Source organism: Chiloscyllium punctatum, chromosome 23 (genome assembly GCF_047496795.1).
Source record: "Chiloscyllium punctatum isolate Juve2018m chromosome 23, sChiPun1.3, whole genome shotgun sequence".
Classification (NCBI taxonomy): domain Eukaryota; kingdom Metazoa; phylum Chordata; class Chondrichthyes; order Orectolobiformes; family Hemiscylliidae; genus Chiloscyllium; species Chiloscyllium punctatum.
The window spans coordinates 92,179,806-92,201,212 of record NC_092761.1 but is presented as its reverse complement, the minus strand read 5'-3'; the positions used below and the strand labels follow the sequence as shown (position 1 = coordinate 92,201,212).

General features: G+C 45.8%; 1 protein-coding gene across 2 annotated transcripts; it reads left to right on the top strand.

The window, feature by feature from the left end:
• The first annotated feature begins 168 nt into the window (after positions 1-168).
• Positions 169-21,060, top strand: LOC140494257 (layilin-like). Of its 2 annotated transcripts, XM_072593510.1 has the most exons (6): positions 169-602; positions 13,697-13,994; positions 14,594-14,751; positions 15,145-15,207; positions 18,489-18,588; positions 19,505-21,060. In XM_072593510.1, the coding sequence occupies exons 1-6, from the start codon at positions 530-532 to the stop codon at positions 19,833-19,835; spliced, it is 1,023 nt and encodes a 340-aa protein (XP_072449611.1). In that variant the 5' UTR covers positions 169-529; the 3' UTR covers positions 19,836-21,060. The 2 variants fall into 2 exon arrangements, with proteins under 2 accessions (XP_072449611.1, XP_072449612.1); XM_072593511.1 differs by lacking the exon at positions 13,697-13,994 and having other exon boundaries at positions 466-602.
• The last annotated feature ends 347 nt before the right edge of the window (positions 21,061-21,407 follow it).

The window sequence follows — 21,407 nt, the reverse complement described above, 5'->3', positions numbered from 1 at the left end:
GGAATTTAACAGGTTCAATATCTAGGGATTAGATTTTTTAACAAATAGTTTTTTAGTTAATTGGTTTATTGATCATGACTCTGCTGCTCTCTCTCCCCCCCTCTCTCTCTCTCTCTCTCTCTGATGGGTAAAAAGTGCTGATGTTCAGGAACACTGCTTCCTGCAGTCCCACTGCACCACACCGAGAAAGAGACAGAGACAGGCAGCCAGAAACACAGACAGATAGATACCTACAAAACGTGAGTAGAGAGTACAGAAACAGTGAGAGGGATAGAGGGAGAGAATGTGAGAGAGGGAGACGGCGAGAAAAGAATAGTTTTATGGAAAGGGAAGACGGAGGGAAATGGTCCGAAGCAAAGATAGGAAAATAGGGAGAGAGTGAGCAAGGGGGAGAGACAGACGGGAATACACACACTGTGACAGGGAGAGGGTGTCTCCAGCGGTTTCCTGTTGGATTAACTGTCCACGGGATGGAGAGGCCGGTACCGAGGGCTAGCGGCGGTCGCTGAGAACTCCTTCTCCCCGGGAGATGGAGCCCAGGACATTCCTGATGGTGATGGCAGTCTGGGTGCGCTCCGGATTCGCTTCCAAACTCCTGAGCGGTGAGTTTCAATGATCCACTAAAACTACAGCAGCTTTCACCAGAAACACAGATGGGAGTTTTTACCATGTCCCACCCTCCCCTCCCCCAACCCCCCCACCCTCCCCACCCTTCCCCCAACACCCCCACCCTCCCCACCCCCAACACCCCCACCCTCCCCTCTCCCATCACCCTCACCCTCCCCACCCTTCCCCCAACACCCCCACCCTCCCCACCCCCAACACCCCCACCCTCCCCACCCCAACACCCCCACCCTCCACACCCCCACCCCCAACACCCCCACCCTCCCCACCCCCAACCCCCCCACCCTCCCCACCCTTCCCCCAACACCCCCACCCTCCCCACCCCCAACACCCCCACCCTCCCCTCTCCCATCACCCTCACCCTCCCCACCCTCCCCACTCCCAACACCCCCACCCTCCCCACTCCCAACACCCCCACCCTCCCCACCCCCAACACCCCCACCCTCCCCTCTCCCAACACCCCCACCCTCCACACCCCCCAACACCCCCACCCTCCCCTCTCCCAACACCCCCACCCTCCACACCCCCACCCCCAACACCCCCACCCTCCCCTCTCCCAACACCCCCACCCTCCCCTCTCCCAACACCCCCACCCTCCCCACCCCCAACACCCCCACCCTCCCCACCCCCAACACCCCCAACACCCCCACCCTCCCCTCTCCCAACACCCCCACCCTCCCCACCCCCAACACCCCCAACACCCCCACCCCCAACACCCCCACCCTCCCCACCCCCAACACCCCCACCCCCAACACCCCCACCCCCAACACCCCCACCCCCAACACCCCCACCCTCCCCTCTCCCAACACCCCCACCCTCCCCTCTCCCAACACCCTCACCTTCCCCTCTCCCATCACCCTCACCCTCCCCACCCTTCCCCCAACACCCCCACCCCCAACACCCCCACCCTCCCCTCTCCTAACACCCCCAACACCCCCACACAGCTCAGCTCACAAACAAACCACTGACGTGAACAAGACACACTCAGGCCACACTCTCCCTGCCCTTGGTTTGGTTTGGTTTGGTTTGGTTTGGTTTGGTTTGGAAAGGAGCAAAATGGCACGGGGACTGGGAAAGTGAAAGGGGCGGGGGGCATGGGCCTTCCCCTCACCCCCACATTCCAGCAGCGGGGACTGAGGGAGGGGGAAGGGGGGAAGGGGTGAGTGGGGGGGAAGGGGGTTAGGGGTGAGTGGGGTGGGGGGAACGGGAGAGGGATGGGGTTAGGGTGAAGGGTGGAGGGGGTGTCAGAGGGAGGGGGCGTTGGGGGGGAGGGTGTGAGCCGATGGGGGAAGCAGCCCACTATGCCGGAGCTCCCCAGCCCACGGGGCTTCCGGCTGGAGCAAGGGGGGAGAGGGGGATGATTCGGAAACCATAGCCCGAGGGTGCGGGCAGTGCCACCCACTCAGTGGGAATCTGCAACTCCCTTCCGTCCAGAGAAGGAGGCCAGTCGGCCCCTCCAGCTGACCCTGCTGCCCACATACCGCCTTTCCCACCCCCCACTCCCCCATAACCGTTAACTATGTACTGGGGCTGCCAGTCGATGAGGCTGACATTATAGAGACTTCATGTGGAAGCTGCCAGCGCTCTGTCTCCATCCAGGGTGACATTGGAGAACTACCCAGGATGGGAGAGAAAATATCTGAGATTGGCCTGAGAATGGCGGAGCACTTACAGATAAGCAGGTCAGCTCCTTTGTAAAGAGACATGTTCATGGATTTTCCCAAGTATTTTATAAAGCTTTATCTGACAGCACAAGCTGATAGAACTTAAGACTAGTTTAACACTTTCTCCAAATCTGACCGATCGCTGGGTTATATTTTCACATCGCTTTCTGTTAGAGCCGAATTCCTGAGTTTCTTTGTGAACATTCCCATTTCGACTGAAAACAGAAATATGTTGGAGATCACAGAGGATTAGGGAGCATCCATGGGGAGAGAGCTGATCACTCTTCTTCAGAGCGGAGGGGACAGCATTGCTGGGGGAGACAGGATGTTGATCAATGATCGGAATGTGTCTACAATGTGGAAACGTTAGCTTGCTCTCCCTCTGCAGTAATTCCCTTTCCGACCCACCGAAGAGTAACCCACCCAGACCCATAAATCTTCGGACTGTGTGAGAAACTGGAACAAACCCACACAGACAGTCGCCGGAGGCTGGGGTCGAAGCTGGGACCCTGGCGCTGTGAGGCAGTAGTGCTAACCGCTGAGCCACCATGCTGCAGTTCAATTATTCTCCTGATATTTTGTACACATGAACATAATTGAATGGTGTGTTGTGATAAGTTTTGACATTTCCACTTCTCTCTGTTAACTGAAGAGAATCGATAAAGTGATTGACCACAAGTTTCAGCAGCAGCAGCTGAGACATGAGCTCGCCCCCAGTGACTGATCAATCATGTGTTCAATCCCATCACTGACTTTGACACAGCCCAACCCCAGCATATCCTCAATTCTAATTTATCGAGTTGGTGAAGGAGATAATTGTGAACTCAGGAGAGCTACGTATTTACACCTGTGGTGTTAGGAGTTACTGTCTCACCCACACATCACTGCAGGAAGCAGAGGCAAAATATCGGAAATGACAAAGGAAACTTTGATTTTTCATTTGGTTATACATCAATCAATGAAGAATTAAAACAACCCTCCACCACCACCCTCTGTCTTCTACCTTTGAGTCAGTTCTGTATCCAAATGGCTAGTTCTCCCTGTATTCCATGAGATCTAACCTTGCTAACCAGTCTCCCATGGGGAAGGAACCTTGTCGAATGCCTTACTGAAGTCCATATAGATCACGTCCACTGCTCTGCCCTCATCAATCCTCTATGTTACTTCCTCAAAAGACTCAATCAAGTTTGTGAGACATGATTTCCCACGCACAAAGCCATGTTGACGATTCCTAATCAGTCCTTGCCTTTCCAAATACGTGTATATCCTGTTCCTCAGGATTCCCTCCAACAACTTGCCCACCACCAACATCAGGCTCACTGGTCTATAGTTCCCTGGCTTGTCCTTACCACCCTTCTTAAACAGTGGCACCATGTTAGCCAACCTCCAGTCTTCCGGCACCTCACCTGTGACTATCAATGATACAAATATCTCATCCACAAACTGAATCAAAACATTTTCTTGTACAGACTTAACAATTTCCTCTCCATCTAAACTCTTAACACTATGGCAGTCCCAATCTATGTTTGGAAAATTAAAATCCCCTACCATAACCGCCCTATTATTCTTACAGATAGCTGAGATCTCCTTCCAAATTTGTTTCTCAATTTCCCTCTGACTATTAGGAGGTCTATAATACAATCCCAATAAGGTGATCATCCCTTTCTTATTTCTCAATTCCACCCAAATAACTTCCCGAGATGTATTTCCAGGAATATCCTCCCTCAGAACAGCTGTAATGCTGTCCCTTATCAAAAATACCACTCCCCCTCCTCTGTTGCCTCCCTTTCTATCCTTCTTGTATCATTTATATCCTGGAACATTAAGCTGCCAGTCCTGCCCGTCTGTGAGCCATGTTTCTGTAATTGCTATGATATCCCAGTCCCATGTTCCTAACCATGCCCTGAGTTCATCTGCCTTCCCTATTAGGCCCCTTGCATTGAAATAACTGCAGTTTAATTTATTAGTCCTACCTTGTCCCTGCCTGTTTGACTCACTTCTGTTTTCAACTGTATCAGTCTCAGGTTGACCTCTTTCCTCACTATCTCCCTAGGTCCCACCCCCCCCCACCCCCCCCCCCCACCTTACTAGTTTAAATCCTGAACAGCTCTAACAAATTTCCCTGCCAGTATATTAGTCCCCTTCCAATTTAGGTGCAATCCGTCCTTCTTGTACAGGTCACTTCTACCCCAAAAGAGATTCCAATGATCCAAAAATGTGAATCCTTCCCCCAAACACCAACTCCTCAGCCATGCATTCATCTGCTCTATCCCCCTATTCCTGCCCTCACTAGCTTGTAGCAGCGGGAGTAATCAGATATTACTACTCTCGAGGACCTCTTTTTTTTTCTTTAAAATTCCTGCATAAGTTTCTGTAATCTCTCTTCAGACTATCAGCCTTTTCCCTTCCTATGTTGTTGGTTCCAATGTGGACTATGACCTTTGCTGACCCCTCTCTCCCATGAGAACATTCTGCACTCTCTCTGAGACATCCTTGATCCTTGCACCAGGGAAGCAACACACCATTCTGAGTTTTCGCTGCTGGCCACAGAAACGTCTGTCTGTACCTTGGACTGGAGAATCCACTGACACAATTTGAATTGAAGGGTCTGTTTCCATGCTGTACATCTCTATGACTCTAAATAGATCTACAATGAAGCTGTCCTGAACTCAATACCTCATGCTCTTGGTCCAGAAACAAATTAAATCAACTTTTTAAAAAAACTAAATGAATTTGTAGTAAAAGCAGGTGTATCAGAAAGAAAGATTATTTTTGACAAACCTAATAAAATAATACCCAAAAATGAGTAAACCCTATCCCAATAACTTCCCTACCACTGCCCAAAGGCGCATTGGCCTGTAAATTCCCAGGTTATCCTTGTTGACTTTTTTAAACAAAGGAACAACATTGGTATGATCCAATTTTCTGGGACGTCCCCATGACTAAAGAGTATAGAAAGGTATTGTACAAGGTCCCAGCAATTTCCTCATCTGCCCCCCTCAGCATTCTGGGATAGTGCAGTTAGGTACTGGGATAGGTCTACCTTCATGCTTTTCAAAACAGCTAATGTCTCTTTTGTATATTGACATGCCCTAGAATATCAACACACCCCCTTCCAAGATTTACATTCACCAGGTTCTTCTCTTCATTAGGGACCCCACACATTTCCTCTGACTTTACGTATAAATTCCCTCCGTTGTTTTTGAGTGGACCCACCCATTTGGCTGGTGACCCACTTGCTCCTGACATATGTATAAAAGGCCTTGGGATTTTCCTTCATCCTGTTTGCCAAAGTCATGGCCCCTTTAGCCTCCTAATTCCTTGTTTACTTTCTTTCCTCTTTCTTTGTATTTTTCAAAGGTTCTGTCTGTCTTCAGTTTCATAAACTGTGTATATGTTTTCTTTCTCTTTTTGACTAAGCTCTCAATTTCTCTTGTCATCCAAGGTTCCTGAATCTTGGCATCCTTATCCTTTATTTCAACAGGAACATGCTGATCCTGAACTCAAATTAACTGGCCTTTAAAGATTCCCACATGCACATGTGGATTTACTCCCAATCTACATTCCATCGATCCTGCCTAATATTGTGGCAGTTAGTCTTCCTCCAACTTAGTACTTTCACCCGAGAACTACTCTTATCCTAATCCATAAGTAACTTAAAACTTAGAGAATTATGGTCACTGCTCCCAAAATGTTTCCCTACTAAAACTTTGATCACTGGCATGGGCTCATTCTCCAATACCAGGTCAATGTGACCCTTTACCTAGTTGGGCTAGTTATATATTATTTCAAAAAATCATTCTGGACACACCTAACAATTCTCATTGATCTAGGCCCCTGGCAGTAATCAAGTCCCAGTCAGTATCAGGGAAGTTAAAATCATCCACCATGACAAACTTGTTTTTTTAAGGTTTTCCATAATCTGTCCACATATTTGTTCCGCTATCTCCCAGTGGCTGTTGAGAGGTATGTGGTACAATTCTGTCAAAGTGATTGCACCCTTCATGGCTTCACTGGATGACCCCTCGAAGGTGTTCTCCCTCAGTTTGGCTGCGATATTCTCTCTAATCAGTAACTCTACTCCCCACCTTTCTTATATCCCTCTCTATCACACCTGAAACATCTAAGTCCCAGAACATTAAGCTGCCAGTCTTGTCCCTCTCTCAATCAAGTTTCTGTAATAGCTACAATACCATAGTTATATATAACAATCCAAACTCTAAGTTCATCTTTAACCTGTCATACTCCTCACATTAGACCTCCAGTCCACTATTCCTATGTTCAGCAACCTCTCCCTGTTTGTTTTTCCTCTCAGTATTACTGGCCTGGGTCTCTGACTCCTCCTTGGTCATTTTCCTTGCTGATCTATTGCTCTGGTTCCCATTCCCCTGCCACATTGGTTTGAACCTCCCCTGGGTGGCACTAGCAAACTTTGTTTGCCAGGATATTGGTGCCTCGTTTAGGTGCAACTCGTCCTTCTTGTACAGGTCCCACCTTCCCTGGAAGACATCCCAATGATCCACATTCCCAAAGCCCTCTCTCTTACACCAGTTCTGGAGCCACGTATTTAACCGTACTATACTCCTATTCCTGGTCTCACTGGCACATGGCACAGGGAGCAATCCCAAGATTACAAAGCTCGAGGTCTTGCTTTTCAAATTTCTATTGAATTCCCTGAGCTCTCTTTGCAGAATTCTATCTCTCTTTCTGCCATTCTCATTGGTACCAATATTGACTACAACCTTCTGCAGCTCATTCTCCCCCTTCCTGTGCCCACACATCCTTGACCCTGGCAAAACAAGAGGCAACATGCAACCCTGGAACTGTATGCATTGCCATAGAAACAGCTATCTGTGCCCCTGACTATTGAGTCCCCTATCAATACTGCTTGCCTACACTTTGACCCTCAGTGTCACAGTGGGGTCTCTGATCTGGCTGCTGCTGCTTGTTCCTGAGAGGCCATACCCCACAACAGTATCCAAAGTGGCCTGTCTGTTTGAGAGGGGAATGACCTCAGGAATCCTGCAATGCTGCCGATGTTTCCTCTTCTTCATTGGTGATCACCCGAATCATCTCTGTCTGTGTATGCTTACTGGTGGCATGACCAGCTGACTAAATCTATTATCCCTGACATTCTCAGCCTCATGGATACTCCATAGGGAGTCCATCCCCAGCTCCAGGTGCTCCATGCGAGCTGAGGCTGAACGCACTCCCCATATGCAGTCACCACGGAGACTGGAAGGGCCCTTGATTTCCCACACATTGCAGGAGCAGCATTCCACAAGGTTGTAGACATTATTGATTAAATCAACCCTCACAACTACCAACAATAATCCAGGAACTGATTACACAAATCCACAAGTCACCAAATTCAGGTCTCTCACTCACATTCTCTATTCCCAGCAGATTACAACTACAAAAAGTAAGTACTTTATCTCTCTCCAGACACTCCTCACTTAGTCTGTAAACCTGGTCCCTGAGCAGCCAAGTCTTGACAATCTTTGAGTAATGACATCACCATTGGATCTCCAACCCTAAATTCAACAGATACTAAATGGGTGGCACAGTGGTTAGCACTGCTGCCTCACAGCGCCAGAGACCCGGGTTCAATTCCCGCCTCAGGCAACTGACTGTGTGGAGTTTGCACATTCTCCCCGTGTCTGCGTGGGTTTCCTCCAGGTGCTCTGGTTTCCTCCCACAGTCCAAAGATGTGCAGGTCAGGTGAATTGGCCATACTAAATTGCCCATAGTGTTAGATGTAGATGTAGGGTTATGGGTGGGTTACGCTTCGGCGGGGCGGTGTGGACTTGTTGGGCCGAAAGGCCTGTTTCCACACTGTAAGTAATCTAATTATAGGAAGGATGTGTGTCAGATTTACTCGCCTTACTTACTGGGACTCGTTTTACACAAACAATGAGATATGGTTTACAGTGAGACATAGTTTATTATCATTGAAACAGAAGATATGTACATGCAATTCTATGAAATCTGTCTTTCCCTCTAATTTGCCGAATAACCTTACTGTTCGTAAATGACTATGTTCTCACACTGGTTTGAAATCTGTGTTAGTATGTGATAACGAGGTTTATACTACCCTGATTACAGCTTTCAAACTGAGGTTGAGACTCTTCTTCTCATTCAGAAGGTTCCTGCTCCTTTTGTTGACTTTGTCTCCAGAGTATAAGCCCCTCTGATTCAAGTGGCCCCTTTAAACCCAGTTCTCCAGGCCATCCCCACCTCTTGTGGCTTACCATTGGTTACTGTGTCAGCACAGTAACTCACGTGCAGATTCCTCTGATGTATCTACTGGTTTGATACAGCAATGTAATTCACATAATTCAGCTACTCCCTATCCCAGGAGCGGTGTTATAAAAGGCAGTATTGGGTAAATTAACTTCCCGATTGATTGAGCCAATCCTAGGAGTTGGATTGTCTCAAAAACAGTTCTCCTGAAACTCTGAACTAATGTTCCGTCTGAAACCTTATGGCATTATCTCATCAACACCAATTCAATATAGTCGATCAAGCTAAATGGCTTACATAACAGTCTAGCCTGATCCAACTTGATACAGAATTCTGCACGCTTCCTGGTTTACCAACTCAATTCCCTTCCCAGCATGCCATTTAGTTCGCTAATTTTGCTTTTGGTGTCCCAGAAGAGTAGTTATTTATTTAAAAGGGACGCTCCACTACATAAAGTCTTTAGAGAGGGTAAACCTCAGATCACCATAGAGATGTACAGCACAGAAACAGACCCTTCAGTCCAACTCATCCATGCCAACCAGATATCCTAAATTAGTCTAGTCCCATTTATCAGCATTTGGCCCATATCCCCCTAAACCCTTCCTATTCATATACCCATCCAGATGCCTTTTAAATGTTGTGATTGTACCAGTCTCCACCACTCACTCTGGCAGCTCATTCCACATACACACCACTCTCTGTGTGAAACATTTGCCTCTTAGGTCCCTTTTACATTTTTCCCCCATCCCACACCTATGCCCTTTAATTCTGGACTCCCCCCACCCCAGGGAAAATACCCTAACCATGCCCCACATGGTTTTATAAACCTCTATATGGTCACCCCTCAGCCTCTGACACTCCAGGGAAAACAGTCCCAGCCTGTTCAGCCTCTCCCTGTAGCTCAAACCCTCCAACCCTGGCGACATCCTTGTAAATCTTTCCTGAATCTTTTCAAGTTTCACAACATCCTTCCAATAAGAGGGAGACCAGAATTGCATGTAATATTCCAAAAGTGGCCTAACCAATTCCTGTACAGATTGTTGCCTGGCATGAGAAAGGACAAAGACAAAGCCTATTTCATTAGATTAGATTAACAATGATTTGTTACAGTAGTGCACATTCAGAAATGATGGGTAGGTGAGATAGAAACTGACTGTTCCAGTAACTGAAGGGGTCAGAAACAAGTGCTCATTAAAAAGCTGATTTGTGGGAGATTTAGGACAGAGAGGTAGGAGAGGCTGAGCAGTCCAGACATGAAGGAGGCAAGTTACCATCAAAGAACAAGTAAGAAAGCGGTGATAAAATAAGAGACTGAAAGGATTATGGGAGCAGAGTCAGTGCATATCATAAAGATGATTAGGATGCTGCCCGTGTGGAATTAACAGTTGTACATCTGAAATACTAAAGCATTGATTCCTTTCAAGAACAGTTAACCATCAGAACTTTAATGAGACAGATTTGATGTCCTTCTACATCATGGTCTTTTTTAGACTACAATATACAGCAGATCTTATAAAGATATTTACCCAAAGATTCACAGACTTTCAAAACACAACTGAACATTCTAAAACAATTAAAATAGTAATTGACGTGCCAGTGTTTCCCTCAAAGCAAACCATCCCAGCAAGAATCCAAACACTACTGATGGAGAATGATTGATTGGTTCAGAATCTACGAAAATAAATCCATTCAGGAAGAATTACAATGCATTCTTTCCCTGTATCTAACCTTGTGCTGTCCCTGTCCTAGAAGTGTTTGATGGGGACAGTGTAGATGGAACTTTACTCTGTACCTAATCCCGTGCTGCCCCTGCCCTGGGAATCATGAAGTTGTACATCACAGAAATAGGCCCTTTAGTCCAACTTGTCCATGTCGACCAGCTATCCTAAATTAATCTAGTCCCATTTGCCAACATTTGGCCCATAGCCCTCTAAACCCTTCCTATTCATGTACCCCTGTGGATGTCTGTTAAATGTTGTATTGTAGAAGCCTCCATCACTTCCTCTGGCAGCTCATTCCATACACACACCACCCTCTGCGTGAAAAAGTTGCCCCATAAATCCCTTTTAAATCTTTCCCCTCTCACCTTAAACCTATGCCCTCTAGTTTTAGGTTCCCCTACCCTGGGAAACAGACCTTCGCTATTCATCCTATCCATACCCCTCAGCCTCCGACACTCCAGGGAAAACAGCCCCAGCCTATTCAGCTTCTCCCTGTAGCTCAAATGCCCCAACCCCGGCAATATTCTTGTAAATCTTTTCTGTGCCCTTTCAAAGTGTTAGATGGAGTCAGTGTAGAAGGAGATTTACTCTGTATCTAATCCCGTGCTGTTCATGTCCTGGAAGTGTTTGATGGGGGAACACTGCAGAAGGAGCTTTACTCTGTATCTAATTGTATGCTGTCCCTGTCTTGGGAGCATGAGTTACTCTTCCTATATTACATTCTCTGGAAACAAAACTCATCCAAAACTTAGCTGTTCTGTCCTAACTTGGCCGTGTAATTATTGTCTGACGTTGCCTCTGAGCTGCCAATGCTTCTTACAAGTCTCACCTCAGGGCATCACCCTCCTGCAGACCAACCTTCTGTGATTCATGCACAAGGACACCCAGGTCCCTCTGCATAGCAGCATGCTGTAACATTTTACCATTCAAGTAATAATCCTTTTCCCTGTTACTCTGACCAAAATATATGACTTCACATTTATTAACATTGTATTCCAACTGCCAGACCTTTGCCCATTCACTCACTGTATCTGTGCTGCTCTGCAAAGTTTCACAGTCCTCTGCACACTTTGCTGTGCCACTCCTCTTAGTGTCATCTGCAAACTTTGAGACCGTACATGTCCCCAACTCCAAATCATCAATATAAAATGTAAATAATTGTGGTCCCAACACTGATCCCTGAGGGACACCACTAGTCATTAATCACCAGCCAGAATAGCACTCATTATTCCTACTCTTCGCTTCCTGTTAGTCAACCAATCCTCTATCCATGCTAATATTCTACCCCTAACACCATGCATCCTTTTCTTATGCTGCAGCCTCTTGTGCGGCACCTTGTTGAAGGCTTTTTCGAAATCTAGGTACAACACCATCACTGGGTCCTCATTGTCCACCTTGCTTGAAATGTCTTCATAGAATTCCAAAAGATTTGTTAAGCATGACCTGCCCTTCATGAACCCATTCCGCGCCTGCCCAACGGGACAATTTCTATCTGGATGCTATTTCTTCCTTGATAATAGACTCAAGCATCTTGCCCACTTCAGAGGTTAAGCTAACCGGTCTATAATTCCCTGTCTTTTGTTTATCCCCCTTTTTAAACAGTGGCATAACATTTCCTGTTTTCCATCTGCTGGGATTGCCCAAAGTCCAGTGAATTTTGGAAAATTACCACAAATGCACTTGCTATTTCTCCCACCATCTCTTTTAGTATCCTGGGATGCATTCCATCATGGCCAGGAGACTTGCCTATCCTTAGCTCCATTAGTCTGCCCAACACAACCTCTTCCATAATAATGATTGTTTCCAGGTCCTTACCTACCTTCATCTCTTTGTCAATTCCTGGCATGTTATTAGTGCCCTCCACTGTGAAGACTGACACAAAATACCTGTTCAAAGCCTCGACCATTTCCTCATAGCCCATAACAAGATGCCTCTTTTCATCCTCTAAAGGACCAATGTTTACTTCAGTCACTCTTTTTCGTTTTATATATTTATAGAGACTTTTGCTATCTGTCTTTATATTCTGTGCTAATTTTTTTCTCATGATCTGTCTTACTTTTCTTTATGGCTCTTTTTGTGGCTCTCTGTTGGCCTTTAAAGTTTTCCCAATTTTCTAGTTTCCTGCTGTTCTTGGCCACTTTGTTTGCCTTCTCTTTCACTTTGACAGCCTCTCTTATTTCCTTAGACACCCGTGGCAGATTACCCCGCTTCTCACAGTCCTTCCTTTTCACAGGAACATACTTTTGCTGAACATTTTGAAAAATTGCTTTGAAAGTTCCCCACTGCTCATCAACTGTCCCACCATAAAATCTTTGTGTCCAGTCTACTTTAGCAAAGTCCTCCCTCATCCTATTGTTGCTTGCCTTGTTTAAGCACAGGACTCTGGTATTGGATTTTATCTTCACACTCCATCTGTATTCTAAACTCAACCATACTGATCACTCCTTCCAAGAGGATCCCGAACTATGAGGTCATTAATTATTCCTGTCTTGTTACACAGTCCCAGATCTAGGATAGCTTGCTCCCTCATCGGTTCCATTACATACTATTCAAGAAAACTATCACAGTTTTTTACGAACTCCTCCTCAACACTACCCTGACTGAGCTGGTTTGATTAATCAGTATGTAGATTAAAATCCCCCATGATAATTGCTGTCCCATTTTTACAGGCATCAGTTATCTCTTTGTTTATTGCCTGCCCCAATGCGATGTTATTATTGGGTGGCCTATAGACTGCGCCTAACAGTGACCTTTTCATCTTAGAATTTCTCATTTCCACCCAAATGGATTCAATCTCATTCTCCATAGAACCTATATCATCTCGCAGCACCGCCCTGATGTAGTCCTTGATTATCAGAGCTAACACTACCTCCCTTACCTTCCAGTCTGTCCTTCCGAGTGGTCTGGTACCCCTTGATATTTAACTCCCAGTCACGATCATCATGTAACCAAGTCTCTATAATGGCTACCAAATTATATTCATTCATAATGATTTGTGCCGTTTTCTCATCAACTTAGTTATGAATGCCACGAGCCTTCAGGAAAAGAGCCTTTATGATAGCTTTCTTACTAACATCTCTAATAATATCTTCTGAGTTATCCTTCCTTTTTGCTTCTTTCACAGTCTGCCTTGTATTTAAACCCTCCTGCATACATGCTAACCTGCTGCTTATCTTTCTATTTACCATCATACTTGCTGTCATTTTCCCTTTCCCACTGACTCACTAGTTTAAAGTCCTAGTGACCACCCCATAAATACCTCATATTTATCCAAATTAAACTCCATCTGCCACCCTTCAGCTTATTGAAGCTATTGATCAAGATTGCCTTGTAAACTTTGATAACCATCTTTGCTGTCCATTCTACCACCAATCTAGGTGTCATCCACAAATTTACTAACTACGCTTTTGCTGTGCTTTAATCCCCTCTGTCAACCAATCCCAGGTCAGAATGTGTGTCGCAGGGGGGTTGAGCGCCCCTGTTACCAAATCGCCTATTTCCAGGACACCTCACTCAGACTGGGCTTTGAAGAGGCACAGAGTGAGTGCCAACGTGACGGGGGAAACCTCTTGAGCATTGAGACGGCGAATGAGCAGCGCTTTGTGGAAAAGTTGATTGAAAACTTGTCTGCAGGCGATGGTGATTTCTGGATTGGACTCTGGCGGAGAGAGAATAGGAATGAGAGCTCTGCAGACTGCCCTGACCTCTATCAGTGGATTGATGGCAGTGACACCGGGTTTCGGTAGGTAACTCTTGTCTGGTGATCAAGAACAGCAGCTCATTCTCCTCTTTGCTCTTACTGCTCCCCCGTCACTGACCCACTGGATTCCATCTGAGATCATGTAATCTCCAATGGCAGTGTCCGAGGTGACACTCTCACTCATTGCCAATTCTTGTTTATTCTGAAAAGCTGATGTTGCCCCAAAACTCCAGTTCTCACAGACTGTGAGAATCTCTCACCATTGTTTTCCTTCTTTTTTCTGTTCACTGAAGCCATCCTCGGATATCAGCAAGCACTGACCTGAATAATTCCCAAGCACAACTCAGGGAAATTAAAACACATCAGCTAAAGCCCAGTCAAGGCTCAACAGAGTTCCCATCCTTTGGAAATGAACACCAGGGAGTAGAGGTTTGGGATTAGTCAACAAACAGAGTCCATCTCAGGTTCCTGTTGTTGCTGGTGTTCCATGTCACTATGTTGCTGGGATGTTGGGCACTGATGCTGCTCAGTTAGTGAGTTACCAATTGCTGGATTACCAGTTAACCTGTTCCTGAGTTGTTTAGTTGCTGGGTTACTCGATTGCCAGGCAATCAGGATTTGGTGTTTCTTATCTCTTTCAGTAACTGGTATGTGGATGAGCCATCGTGTGGTAGTGAGGGGTGTGTGGTGATGTATCACCAACCATCTGCCTCCTCAGGTATGGGAGGCCCCTATCTTTACCAATGGAATGATGATCGATGCAACATGAAGAACAACTTCATCTGCAAGTATGCTCCAGGTAAACACTCCAATGGATTGGTTCATGTGAATAGCAGCCTTTGACCCAGTCCAATCCCTCACCCTCAAATAAATTCCAAAACTGTGGATTGGGATTGCACAGCATGGCTCCGTGTGGAAAGGGAATGAAAAGAGAGGGAGTGGTGAGAGCCAAGTTGGTTGGGTTTGGTGTTGGAGATTGGGATTGGGAGTGTGTTGGACTGCAAGTGAGGTGTCTGGAGGTTGGGGAATGGGTTAGGGGAAGTAAGCTGTGTGGGAGGGTGGCGGACTAGTCATGTTTAAGGATGGGGAGTGCAATGAAGGAAGAGAGAGATTAGAGTTAGGCGAATGATGATGGACTATTTAGCCAATTGCTGGTCTCTGCCCTAATTGAGTCTCTCTGTTTTGCTCACAGTTCCAGATTCCTTGACTCCAGGGTCAATACCAACTCCCATTGATGGGAACAGCTTGGAAGAGGGTAAGAGGTAATACTTTCATATGACCAAGGAACAAGAGGAGGCCACTCAGCCCTTCAGGCCTGCTCTGCCTTTCAATAAGATCATGGCTGATCTGATTTTAACCATAACTTCACATTCCTCTAAATGCCTTGTGATAAAGATTCTATCTCCCTCTTCCTCAAAATATTTAACAAATCTGTATCCATTGCCTTTTGAGGAAACATTCCAAAAACTCATAATCCTCTGAAAGAGAAAAATGTTTCCGCATCGTTGTCTGAAATGGGTGCCATCTTATTTCTGAACAGTGATCCCTGGTTCGAGATTCCCTAACAAGAGGAAACATCCTTTTCACATCTGCTCAGTTAAATCCCCTCAGGATCTTATAAGTTTTAATTCAGTCACTTCTGTCACTGTGTCCAGAGGCTACAGGCCTAACCTGTCTAGCCTTTCCTCATTGGCAATTGCTCATTCCAGGTCTTAGTCTAGTAACGCTTCATTGAACTGCTGCCAATGCAATACCATCCTACTGTGAGTACAGGTGAAGAATGCTGTACTTACAGTATTTCAGATGTGGGCTCACCAATGCCCTGTGTAACTGATACATAGCCTCCCTATTCTTGCATTAAATTTCACCATTATAAGATAGTGAAGAAGGCGTTTGGTATGCTTTCCTTTATTGGTCAGAGTATTGAGTACAGGAGTTGGGAGGTCATGTTGCGGCTGTACAGGACATTGGTTAGGCCACTGTTGGAATATTGCATGCAATTCTGGTCTCCTTCCTATCGGAAAGATGTTGTGAAACTTGAAAGGGTTCAGAAAAGATTTATAAGGATGTTGCCAGGGTTGGAGGGTTTGAGCTACAGGGAGAGGCTGAATAGGCTGGGGCTGTTTTCCCCGGAGCGTCGGAGGCTGAGGGGTGACCTTATAGAGGTTTACACAATCATGAGGAGCATGGATAGGATAAATAGACAAAGTCTTTTCCCTGGGGTGGGGGAGTCCAGAACTAGAGGGCATGGGTTTAGGGTGAGAGGGGAAAGATATAAAAGAGACCTAAGGGGCAACGTTTTCACGCAGAGGGTGGTATGTGCATGGAATGAGCTGTCAGAGGAAGTGGTGGAGGCTGGTACAGTTGCAACATTTAAGAGACATTTGGATGGGTATATGAATAGGAAGGGTTTGGAGGGATATGTGCGGGGTGGTGGCAGGTGGGACTAGATGAGTTGGGATATCTGGTCGGCATGGACAGGTTGGACTGAAGGGTCTGTTTCCATGCTGTACATCTCTATGACTCTATCAGAAGTTGGGATGTTTGCTCATGACTGCACAATGTTCAGCACCATTTGTGACTCCTCAGATACTGAAGCAGAGCCTGTCTAAATGCAGTTAGATTTGGACAATATTGAGGCTTGGGCTGAAAAGTGACAAGTAGCATTCATGCTGCACAAATGCTATCAACGTCCTGGGAGTTATCTTTGACCAGGAGCTGAACTGGACCGGTCATATAAGTACAATGGCTAGAAGAAATCAGGTCAGAGATTGAAAATTCTGCAGTAAGTAACTCATCTTCTGGACTCCCCAAAGCCTCCATCTGTAAGGCACATGTCCTGTGTTTGATAGAATACTCCCCACTTGCCTGGATGGGTGCAGCTCCAATAACACTCAAGAAGCTTGACCTACCATCAATGATAAAGCAGTTTGACTGATTGGTACCACATCCACTCCCTCCGCCGCCCTCTGTTGGAGCAGTAAGGACCGTCTACAAAATGCACTGCAGGATATCAGGCAAGTTCAGTAAACCCTCCAAACCCATGACCACTTCCATTTAAAAGGGCAAGAGCAGCAGATATATGGCAACAACATCTCATGCAAGTTCCCCTCCAAACCACTCACCATCCTGACTTAGAAATATATCGCCATTCCTTCAATGTTGCTGGGTCAAAATTCTGGAATTCTCTCCTTAATGGCATTGTGCGTGTAATTACCATCCAAGGATTTCCATGGTTCAAGAAGGTAACTCATTACCACCTTCTGCAGGACAATTAGGGCTGGAACTTTCCATGCATATCTTCCCTAAACTTGTCCCGTCTCACTTTGATGTCATGACCCCTAGTAATTGAGACCCCACTCTGGGAAAAAGTTACTTGCTATCCACCCTGCCTATACCTCTCATGGTTTTGTAGACCTCAATCTGGTCCCCCCTCAACCTCTGTCTTCCTAGTCCTAATCTACTCAACCTCTCTTCATAGCTAGCGCCCTCCATACCAGGCAACATCCTCGTGAACCTCCTCTGCACCCTCTCCAAAGCTTCCACGTCCTTTTGGTAATGTGGCGACCAGAACTGTACACAGTATTCCAAAAGTGGCCGAACCAAAGAGCTGTACAGCTGTAACATGACCTGTCAACCCTTGTATTCAATCCCCCGTCCGATGAAGGAAAGCATTACTGTATACCTTCTTGACTACTCTATCGACCTGCATTGCCACCTTCAGGGACCAATGGACCTGAACACCCAGATGGCCCTATACATCAATTTTCCCCAGGTCTTTTCCATTTACCATATAGTTTGCTCTTGAATTGGATCTTGCAAAATGCATCACCTCGCATTTACCAGGATTGAACTCCACCTGCCGTTTCTCTACCCATCTCTCCAATCTGTCTATATTCTGTTGCATTCTCTGACAGTTCCCTTCACCATCTGCTACTCCACCAACCTTAGTGTCATCTGCAAACTTGCTCATAAGACCACGTATACCCTCCTCCAGATTGTTTATGTACCCTAGGGGTATTTCACACTATGGAGCATATTTTTAAGGTGAGAGGAGAAAGATTTAAAAAAGACATGAGAGGCAATTTTTTTACACAGTGGTTCGTGTCTGGAATGAATTTTCATTTTTTAGATGAGTACGTGAGTACGAAAAGTTTGGAGGGATATGGACCATGCACAGGCAGGTGGGACTCGTTTAGCTTGGGAAGACGGTTGGCATGGACTGGTTGGACTGATGGGTCTGTTTCCCTGCTGTTTGACTCTGTGACTCTCTAAAAGGCTACATGACTAGGAAAGGTTTACAGGGATATCGGCCAAATACTAGCACATGGGACAAGATCAATTAGGGTATTAGATTGGAATGGGCGAGTTGGACTAAAGGGTGCTATATGACTCTATGACTAGTGACTTAGAAGGAATAAACCTTGACCCCAGGTCAATCCCCAGTTTCTTGGCTTTAACCTGTAATTGTTGCAGAAATTCCCGTTTTCATTCTGGAGATTTTTTTCTTTATAATTGGAGTTTCATTTCTTACAGACAACACCCTGAACATCCTCTACATTATTATTCCGACAATCCCAGTGCTCATCCTCCTGCTGGTGCTCAGTGCCATCTTCTGTCTCCGTGTGGTGAGAAGGTGAGTTCAGAAACACTGAATCCAGCAACCCCACCAATCCTCACCAATCACTAACTGACTGATCCCACATTGGGGTAAAAACAATAACTGCAGATGCTGGAAAGCAAAATACTAGATTAGTGGTGCTGGAAGAGCACAGCAGTTCAGGCAGCATCCAACGAGCAGCGAAATCGACGTTTCGGGCAAAAGCCCTTCATCAGGGTTTCGCTGCTCGTTGGATGCTGCCTGAACTGCTGTGCTCTTCCAGCACCACTAATCCAGTATGATCCCACATTGACCAATCCCATCCATCACTGACCAAATCTGATCTCCATCCAGCACTGGCCAATCTCAATCCTGATCTATCACTAACCAAACCTGATCCCCTACTGATCAAACTTGATCAATCACTGACAACTGGGAGAAAGTGAGGACAGCAGATGCTGGAGATCAGTCAGTAAGTGTGGTGCTGGAAAAGCGCAGTGGATTAGGCAGCATCCAAGGAGCAGGAGAGTCGATACTTTGAGCATACGCTCCTCCTCATTCCTGATGTAAAGCTTATGCTGGAAATGTCAACTCTCCTGCTCCTCGGATGCTGCCTGACCGGCTGTGCTTTTCCAGCACCACACTTTTTGATTCAATCACTGACAACTACGTAGTGACAGAACATGACCATTGTACAGCGACAGATCATTTCCTCTTGCGAGGCACTGCTCTGCTCTCCCTGTTTTTCTCCCTCCCCTCCCTCTTTTCAGCCTCCCCCCTCTCTTTGCCCCGACCCCTCTCTCTTTGCCCCCTTCCCCACCTTCTCTTTCTCCACCTCTTTCCCCTCTTTCTTGTCACTCTTTCCCTTGCCTTTTCCCCTTTTCATCCTGGACCTCTGCTGCTGTTGTACAGTTATTCAGGGTTGATGTTACTGAAATTCTTTTGCCTTCAGGAGGAAAGAGAGATGTGAGACGATCGTGAAGGAACAGCATTTCTGGATGGAATCTGTCAGAAGCAACTCTCCAAAGCTGGAGATATACAATGTCATCATGAAGCAGTCAGAGGCTGATTTAACTGGAACCCGACCTCACATAAAGAACATTTCTTTCCGAAGCTCTGCTCCCAGCCAGGAACTAGAAAATGTTTCCAGAGAATATGACAACATTGGCACCAATTGTTCCACAAGTGGTTTTGTGACAAATGAGATTTATGAACCTTATAGTCATCAAGTGAAAAAATGTGGAGAATCTGGCTGGGTGGAAAATGAGATCTATGGTTACTAGGAGCATCCAATGTCAAGTTAATTCTTTCTGAAACTCTAACCAAGAGATGAATAGTTTGTTCCTCTCTGCTGAGACGCTCCTTCTCCTGCTGGAGAAGGGGGGGTCCACTTCTAGCGTGCAGAGGAAATGCACCCTTTAATGCGAGTGAGAGAGACCCATCTGTGAAAGTAGAAACTGAAGCCATCATCACAGAACCAGGAACCCGAACAAAGCTTCGATGAGTTGGGAAAATGTGGTTCACTTCTCTTCTCATCTTCCTCGTGTTACCCTGTCTTATAGTTCCTAATTCAATGCAAGGACAGTCTGTATCAAGCATCTGTCCACAAAATATCTGACATTAAACACAAGCTGCACAATATTTGCTGCTAATATTTAACTGCTACAAAACTCTAGCAGGAATTATTCAGACCCATTTCTCTCTGAGTGTTGGAGGACACTTGCAGGTGAAATGCTACAACTCTCAATGTACAAAAGTGTGATGCTGGAAAAGCTCAGCTAGTCAGGCAGCATCCGAGGAGAAGGAGAGTCGATGTTTTGAGCATAAGCTCCTAACCAGGCTCTTCACTCGAAACATCGACTCTCCTGCTCCTCGGATGCTGCCTGACCCGCTGTGCTTTTCCAACACCACATTCTCGACTCTGATCTCCAGCATCTGCACTCCTCACTTTCTCCTAACTCTCAATATACACCCTTATCTCTCTTCAGGAGCAGGGAAATAGAGGAGGCCATTCAGCCCACTTAGATTGTGCCCTGCCTGTTTAGATTGTGGTGATCTGTATTTCAACTCCACATCCTTGGACACCCTTACCCAGCAAAAGCAAAACCACCACGCTGTTTTGAAAGTCTCAACTGATTCACAGCGTCCACAGTCTTCTCTGGGAAAGTTCTCCAGATTATTAAATCCAAACTTTGTATTAATATTGCAATGTATGTTAGAAATCCAAGGGAAGAACTTTACAAATGTGCATTGGATGGTTTTAATTATCTAGAAGTTTTTCTGGATTTTGCTAATTTCATTTTTGAATCCATTTAATGTTTTTAAAATGCCTTTGTTTGCACTGGGAATAAATGTAAGTATGGTTTTCTGTAATGACGTTTACCAGCTCCTTAAAAGCACCTGATGAAATAGCTTTAAAATGCAATCCACTGTGAACCATCATTTGTGATGCTTTTTAGTAAAAATATGTCATTTGGGGCTTCCTGAAGCTCTCTGATCACCCCTGAAGCTCAAAACACTGTGTCATTATTATCTTGAGGATATTATTAGGACCGTGTTTGGTCCAGTGAGTATTACTGGACTATATGATGGTCCATGAATGTGTGTTACTGGTGAAATAAATTCACAGAGCCCAGTATCCCGTCACCAAATCACCCATTATCTACACATGGAGAGAGTCCCTCAGAGCTCCCTCAGAGCCAGCTCTCAGGGTGAACAGAATCTCTGACACTCCTGTTCTTTTTTTTCCCCCTAAACTGAGGAGACTCTGAATCTCCTGTCTTTTTTTTATTTTATTAAACAATTCCAAAAGAGGTTACAGAAAAAAATTAACATTTACAGCTGTATATAACAGC